The 8481-nt window shown below is 32.9% G+C and overlaps 1 protein-coding gene across 1 annotated transcript; it reads left to right on the plus strand.

The window, feature by feature from the left end:
- Window positions 1-364: 364 nt before the first annotated feature.
- Window positions 365-2124, plus strand: LOC139902396 (uncharacterized). Its single transcript, XM_071885029.1, has 6 exons — window positions 365-860; window positions 983-1465; window positions 1530-1587; window positions 1670-1677; window positions 1779-1974; window positions 2079-2124. Exons 1-6 carry the CDS (start codon window positions 365-367, stop codon window positions 2122-2124), a joined length of 1287 nt encoding a protein of 428 aa, XP_071741130.1.
- Window positions 2125-8481: the final 6357 nt, after the last annotated feature.

Raw genomic sequence — 8481 nt, forward strand, 5'->3', positions numbered from 1 at the left:
AAACAAGGATAAAATTAAGTGTGACGTATGTCAGACCTCAAGATATAAACAAATTAATAAAGATTCTGAAGATGAGTCAACCACACAAGCTGATAATGATGGTGATTATAAAGGTAAGAAGGTTGAAGCAAAAGTGTTGCGTTATTTTCCACTCATACCACGCTTGCAAAGATTGTTTATGTCACCTAAAACGGCCGAGTCGATGAGATGGCATGAAGAGATTCGTACGAAAGATGGTATATTAAGACATCCCACAGATTCACCAGCCTGAAAAACATTCGATTATCAGAATAGTGAATTTGCTAAAGAACCTCGTAATGTGAGGCTTGGTTTGGCGAGTGATGGGTTTAACCCTTTTGAAAACATGAGTGTTTCACATAGTACATGGCTTGTTGTTTTGATGCCATATAATCTACCTCCATGGTTGTGCATGAAAAAACTTTTTTTATTCCTAAGTTTACTTATACCCGGTCCATCTGCTCCAGGTAATAATATAGACGTCTATATGCGACCTCTAGTTGATGAGTTGAAAGAGTTGTGGGGAGTTAATACTTATGACGCATCAACTAACAGTAACTTCACACTGCGTGCTGGTTTGATATGGACGGTAAGTGACTTTCCTGCTTATGCGAATTTATCGGGTTGGAGCACTAAAGGTAAATTAGCTTGTCCTTCATGCCATAAGGAAACCAAATCAATACGGTTATCAAACTCCTACAAAGATATCTTCATGGCACATCGTCGCTGGTTGGAATTGTTGCATGCTTTCCGTATGGATAAAGATTCTTTTGATGGCATGAAAGAACGTGAAGGTCCACCGCGTTGCTTAATAGGGGAACAAGTGCTTGTGGAGCTGAAAGGTTTTGAAATAAAATTTGGAAAATTTATGAAGGATAACCCATCCTTACCATATATCTGGAAGAAGAGAAGTATTTTTTTGAGTTACCATACTGGAAAAATAACTTAATATGTCATAATATAGACGTAATGCATACTGAAAAGAATGTATGTGACAGTCTCATTGGAACGTTAATGAATATAGATGGAAAGACCAAGGATCATTTAAAAGGACGTCGTGATTTGGAAGAAATGGGTATTAGAAATGAACTTCATCCACAACCTTTATCAAATGACAAAGTGTATTTGCCTCCTGCATGTTTCTTAATGGATAAAAAAGAGAAAGAAACATTTTGTAATGTGCTTAAAGGTGTGAAAGTGCTAGATGGTTATGCAGCTAGTATTTCTAGGTGCATTCAGGGAAAACCTCCAAAAATTATAGGCCTAAAAAGTCAAGATAATCATATTTTGATGCAACAGTTGCTTCCCATGGCAATAAGAAATATTTTACCGAAGTATGTGCGTTACGTTATCATGAAGTTATGTCGGTACTACAGACAATTATTCTCAAAAGTTCTTAATCCTAGTGATTTATTTAAGATGGAAAAAGATATTGGAAAAATACTTTGTGATTTAGAAAGGATTTTTCCACCATCATTTTTGACGCATGATTCATTTATCGGTTCATCTAGCTTCTGAGGCCAGATTAGGGGGACCTGTTCATTACTGTTGGATGTATCCAATTGAGAGGTGAGAATTTATGCTGTAGTAAATTATACTCGTTTGAATACAACTTTTTTGAATCTGATATAAACTTTTTTTGACCACTCAGGTATTTAGGTACATTAAAATCTTATGTGCGAAACAAGAGTAAACCCGAGGGTTCAATTGCAGAAGGATATTTACTGGAAGATGTTTGTCATTTTGTTCTCTGTATTTAGCCAGTGATGTCGAGACCATACATAATAAGACTAGCCAAAATCATGATGATGGTGGTGATGATACTGTCTTACCAATATTTTGTATGCCTGGTCGACCAATTGGTGCAACAAACGTAGTAAAACTCGGCTATGACACATTGGCTATTGCACACTCACATGTGTTGTTCAATTGTAGTGAAATAGATTTCTTACGAACGTAAGTTATTTAAATTTACTATGTTATGAGATTATTTTTTTATATGACATTGTGTAATTTTGACGACAATGTACATTATTCTCTTTTTGTTAATTTGATTACAGAGAGCATCTGAATATTCTTAGTCATCAAAATCCGAAAAAAACGTAAGCGTGACATTCAACATTTACATAGTCAGGTTGATGAGGACATGGCTAGTTGTGGGGATAACAGAATCACAAGTGATATAAAGATATTGGCAATCGGTCCAAATGAGGTTGTAAAGAAATATAAGGGATATATCATAAATGGTTTCCGATTTCACATTAAAGATGTAGAGAAGAATAGGACTACACAAAATAACGGAGTTATACTTCAGGCTCTAACAAGTAGCTTCTCTAGTGCTAGAGATAACGATCCTGTTGTGGGAGATGTAACTTACTACGGTGTTTTAAATGATATAATCGAGTTGCAGTATGGTGATGACAAGAAAGTAGTTTTGTTCCATTGTGATTAGATATCAAGTGGTTCCAGGATAAAATTTGATGAGAATGGGTTTACGACACTCGATTTTCAAGGTCTAAAGCAAACTAAAGAGCCTTATATCATAGCTTCGCAAGCACAACAAGTATTCTATGTTGCATATCCTGTTCGTAAAGATTGGAAAGTTGTGATCAAGATAACACCTAGAGTTAATTTTGACATGGATGAACAAATTTGTATCGATGATGTAGAAACACATTTGCAGAGTGACACACCGATGGGTCCTCAACTTGTAGAAAATGAGACTATTGATATGGTTAGAGACGATATGAATGGGGCTATTGTTGACGATGATACTTTAGTTGCTGCTACAGATAAAAATCAAATTGATCAAGATGGTTCCCGATGAAATATTAAGGATATTTTGCAAATGAGTGTGTGTCATTTAGTTCGTTTGTATTTATCAAAAATATCCCAAAACTATAGCTTTTATAGATGATGACGGGTTTTATGTTTCTTATGATACATATATAATCTCAAATTTCAAATAGAGAGAATGGTTAGTGTTGTACAAGTGTAACTTGTACTTAATTTATTTGTGTTGTAATTTCTATATCCAAAAGATAAAAAAATACCGTAGTACAAAATGGTTGTAACTTGTAACTTACTTTATCGGTAACATTTGAAAAGTACATGCATCCCTATTATGTAGGCAATTAATGGAGTGTGTGCTGTGATGGACTTGTAGGTCCCACCTTTTTATTTAGTTTTGAATTTTTTTTTTGTAGAGTTAGTTATTATAGGATATAAATTGTCTATCTTACCCTTAAATGGTATATTGACCTAATAGCAATTTAAGGGTAAAATAGAAAACTTGTATTTTTTTTTTGGTGTGGATTAATTTTTCACGATATGATCTCTACTACGGAGTAATATTAGTAAGTAATTTGGATTTGGATTGACTTAATAGCTGTTGTATTTTTCCATCATCTTCTAAAAGAAACCTCTCAAGTACACATACACCTTTTTTAAACACAAAACTAGAAAATTTTCATCTTTTTAGTACTTTTTAAACAAAAGACAAAGATGGATGTTATGCATATCGAAAAAAAACAAAAAATCGATGTTAACCTTCGTTAACCGAACATTCTAGATCTTCCACAAGATACGCTTGTGGAAATCTTATCTAGAGTTGGTCAAGATTCATCGGACCAGTTATTTTTATGCAAGTTGGTTTGCAAAGCCTTTTTGAAGCATTCGGAGGATCCTTCGGTTTTTAAAAGGATTTCCTTTGATAAGTGGCCTATCTCACCTTGGGATAACCCTAAGTTGGTTCGTATTTTCTTTCGTTGTTATCTTTTAGGAAACCCTATTGCTTGTTTTCGCTATGGTTTTAGGGGTTATTTTAATGGTACATACATAAATATAGGGCTTCGTTTTCTAGAAAAAGCTTTGAACATGCAACTTAAAGAGGCATGTTATGTTTATGGTTTGGTCATGTTTGCCTCTCACCAAATCGAGCAAAAGGACATCAGATTACAAATTCTTAATCAAACATTCCCACCATGGTCAGTGCGGATTTGTTGGTTGCAAACAGAACAAGGGTATTTGATATGTTCGATGCGTTGTGGAGACTGAACCGCCATCCCTTTGGTGAGTGGGCAACGTGCTGCCCTATCAATGGCCACAATGGTTATTCTCCAAAGTATGGGTGGGAAATTGAATGGACCGTACCGGAATGCATGTCTTGTTTTTGGTCGTTTGAGTTGCGTTTTCTTGCAAGACGACATCTATATCTATAAGATTAATGTTTTATTTTAGATTTTATAATAAATTTTACTTATTTAATGTAAATATTTTTTTTTATGTTAGGAAACTTGTTTTATTTTTGTGTGGATTAATTTTTTCACGATATAATCTCTACTACCGAGTAATATTACAAGTATTTTGGATTTGGATTGACTTCAATATCTTCCAAACTGTGCATTACACAGGTTGTACTGTACAACATGTTAGTGCATGTTAATGATCATCATTAAGTGCATACGTGGTTACTTATGACGCCGATTCGTATCACCAAAAATCAACTTTACAAACTATAAGGTGGGTACAGCAAGTTGCATATTTCTCTCTCTTCGGTTGTTTTTTCCCATCATCTTCTTGTAAAAGAAACCTCTTAAGTACACATACACTTTTTTTAAACACAAAATAAGAAAATTTTCATCTTTTTTATTTTTTTAAACAAAAGACAAAGATGGATGTTATGCATATCGCAAAAAAACCAAAAATCGAGGTTAACGTTCGTCAACCGAACAAAAAAGATCTTAGAAACCACATATTCTCCATATTTTGGTGAAAAGGATGAAAATGATGGAGAATATGTGGTATCTAAGATCTTTTTTCAGGCCCAAAACCCGCAGGTCGAAAATCATGCTATTGTTGTTACTGGTGTTGAAGAAACATACGAGGTTTGGAATAGTTAGCAATGCATTGAGTCACAATTCCATAATCAGAATAAATCAACACTTTGCTGCCTGAGAGAAATAACTATGATCTCTATGGTCTGATTATGGAATTGTGACTCAATGCATTTCTAACACCATGAGGGTCAATGATCCGAAAGACAGGTTTTTCCTGATCCTAAATGGAACTCACCCGGTTGAATGATTTATTTAGATTTGGTATCTTTTGTATTTGGGTGTTGATAAATCCAACACCAAAATTGATAGATCCACCATTTTCATGCATTACTGTGTTGTACCGTACAATACACTAATGCATGGAAATGGTGGATCTATCAATTTTGGTGTTGGATTTATCATTACCCTCTTTGTATTTTGATGCTTATGTAAGTACCCAACAAGCTTCTTGATAAAGCCACTGATTCTACGCATTAACAGGTTGTATTGTACAAACAAACAATGCATAATGTTTAGTGATGTTATTATTATTTTATGTTTTATTTTTGCAAGACGACATGTATATCTATAAGATTAATGTTTTATTTTAGATTTTGTAATAAATTTTACTTATGTAATGTAAATATATATATATTTTTTTATGTTAGTATTTTATGGTTTCATAAAAGGTAGAAGGTTTTTCCCGTTCGGGCTACCCGGGAGGGCGAGTAATCCAACCCCATACTCTGATGTACGCAGCCCAGCAGGATTACTCCCTGGCTATTTCCAACCCTTCCCTGGCCACCACTAAATATTCGTCCCAGACGGGATTCGAACCTGAGACATCTTGCAAGAAACTCAGGGCCCCAACCACTGGGCTATCTAGTGATGGTTTTGTGGTTTCATAATATCAGTTTAATTATTGCTTCCATTTTATGGTTTGTGATGTTATTTTAGATTGGACTTGTAGGTCCCACCTCCCATGACACACCATTGCCAACCATGATACACCATTGCAATACTATTATTATTAAAATAAAAACACACTTAAAATGATATAAAAAAACGATTAGGGAGTACAATTTATTAAAAGTCCTAAAAAATTAAAAATTACAATAATTAGCAAGTCCTAAAAACTTAAAAATTACAATAATTTAAAAGTCCTAATACATCATCATCATCATCATCATCATCATCATCATCATCATCATCATCATCATCATCAAATTCCAAATACAGAGAAATTCGATTTGAACGGAAGACGAGAGTTTCTTTTATACAGTTCCATTGTTCCTCGGTCCGAAGCTAGAGAGCGGACAATTCCGGAACACAGTCGTCGTCATAATGTAACACGTCTATATGTTCAAACGGTACATTTCTCTTCAAAAATTCAAGCAACTCGTCTAAACAAACGTCTCGAATGTCGATGTCTTCAAATGATATTTTTGAACCACGTTCGTAATCGTAAAATTTGGATTCGTAGTCGAATCCACTGCCGTAATAAACATCGAACGAGAGATCATCGGGGGATTTTTCACCATTTTTGAAGATGCGTGTGTGAAGGGTGTTTTTTATTTTGAAGTGTTTTGTTTATATATATATATATATATATATATATATATATATATATATATATATATATATATATATATATATATATATATATATATATATATATATATATATATATATATATATATATATATATATATATATATATATATATAAACTGCAAAAGTATCCGTTAAACAAAAATAGACCGTTGCACCAAATTTTACAAATGCTCATGGATGAAATGTGTTATTGAGTTGTACAGTACAATTTATTAATGCACAATTTGTGGTACGTGGAAGAAGTAATTTGAATGTTGGATATGCTTTAAGCTGCCACACCATCCTTTGATCCATCCACACCAAAATAACATAAATTGACTATTTTATCCTTAAAATGTTATATTGACTTAGTAATAGTTTAAGGGAAAAATAGGAAGATTGTATTATTTTGGTGTGGATGGATCAAAAGATGGTGTGGAAGGATGTAACTTTTTGTTCTCTTTAAGAAAAAGTACGCGTCACATGTAACTTTTTGTATCCTTTCCAGTTTTACTCCTTGCTTTTTACCTATATTTTTGTCTTACCTAAATATACCAAGGGTATAAAGTAACTTTACCTTATTATTCTTATCTATTTTTGGAAGTGGACTATTAAATTGGGATATCCCAAAATGGAAAGTTGGCCTATTAAATTAAGGGATATGATTCTTCCACACTCTCAACGTTAAGCCAAAACCCATTTTAATTCACCAACCAAGTATCACTTTAAACCTTTATGAAATTTACATATTTACACTGAGGAGGCCATAACACAATTTAAAGGCATGGCACACACACAGAATCTCACCTCCACACTTTTTTAGCAACGAAAATTACAAAGAAATGTATAAAGCTAGCCTACTCCAGTTTTGTCCGGCACATATGAATAAAAAGTTATCGGGTTTGTTAGCCATCAATGCCCGTCTAAAGAATGCTTTTTCAACCTGCTCGAAGCCCCAACGTGACCCAGGATTTGTATCTCGTTGAAGATTGATGCACAACTTGAATTGTGGTTTTGTAGTTGTTATTATTATTTTATAAGCTTCATGTACAGTGATTACTTGGATGATTATTACTAGTTGTTTAATGAAAATGTAATTTCGTGTTTATGTACGTTGTAACAAAAGCATTTAAAATCAAAAATAAACACTAGGCAAGAGGTATCGTTATGTTGAAAGGCAATCCAATCCAATGTCTACTTTATTTGAGTGCTTAATTTAAATAAATAAATGGGTTTTTAATTATGTAATAAGATAAATAGGTTTTTGATTATTTAATAAAATAAATGGGTATATATATATATGATGAATTTAAGTGTTTAAAATGAACATTTATGATATTATTCATTTATATGGGTATATATGTTTTTTCAAATGTTAGTAATGGGCATATATGATATTAATTTATGTAAGTGGGTATATATGTGATTTTAAAAGTTAATAAGGGTATATATGTTAAAAACTCTAATTAATTAGTCAATTTATTTATTGATATTTAGTTAAAGATTGGAAGATATAACGACCCTCATTTTTCCATTCTATATTTTTCCAATATTAAATGCCCAAACAATATAATTAAAACTTAATGATTAAACTTTAATCAACAATTGATAAGTTTAAGAGTTATAAAACATATTAATTAACTTTGTGCAATAATTGACAAGTTAATAAAAGATGAAAATAATAAGCTAATTAACTTTCGTGAACAAAATGTAATACTCTAAAACTTGTTGCATTCAAACAATTAAACTAGAACATTTAATGGGCCATTTTAACTAACCAAAAGTACAAGGACTAAAACGAAAAAGTTCTAACCTTACATCTATAACCCTAGCCGATTTTGGTGAGGGCAAAAAGACCCTTTTACCCTCCAAAAACTCGACCATAATCACCATCATTAACCTAACCCTAATTTCTAACTTTTGCTCCAAGTATTCCCATTATATCCCTAGGTCTAGATCCTTCCAATTACAACTATAAAAGGAGGTGAAGGCTAGCTCATTTTCATCATTCATCACATCTACAATCACCTCTCAAAAACAACTAAAACCCTCTC

Source organism: Rutidosis leptorrhynchoides, chromosome 3 (genome assembly GCF_046630445.1).
Source record: "Rutidosis leptorrhynchoides isolate AG116_Rl617_1_P2 chromosome 3, CSIRO_AGI_Rlap_v1, whole genome shotgun sequence".
NCBI classification, from domain to species: Eukaryota; Viridiplantae; Streptophyta; class Magnoliopsida; order Asterales; family Asteraceae; genus Rutidosis; species Rutidosis leptorrhynchoides.

What these genes read in the sequence shown, in the direction of transcription:
- LOC139902396 (XM_071885029.1), top strand. Translation starts at nt 365, where the DNA reads ATGAGTGTTTCACATAGTACATGGCTTGTTGTTTTGATGCCATATAAT. An exon ending in AGATATTGGAAAAATACTTT is followed by an intron (nt 1,466 to 1,529) that starts GTGATTTAGAAA and finishes CGGTTCATCTAG; the next exon opens with CTTCTGAGGCCAGATTAGGG. An exon ending in GAAATAGATTTCTTACGAAC is followed by an intron (nt 1,975 to 2,078) that starts GTAAGTTATTTA and finishes ATTTGATTACAG; the next exon opens with AGAGCATCTGAATATTCTTA.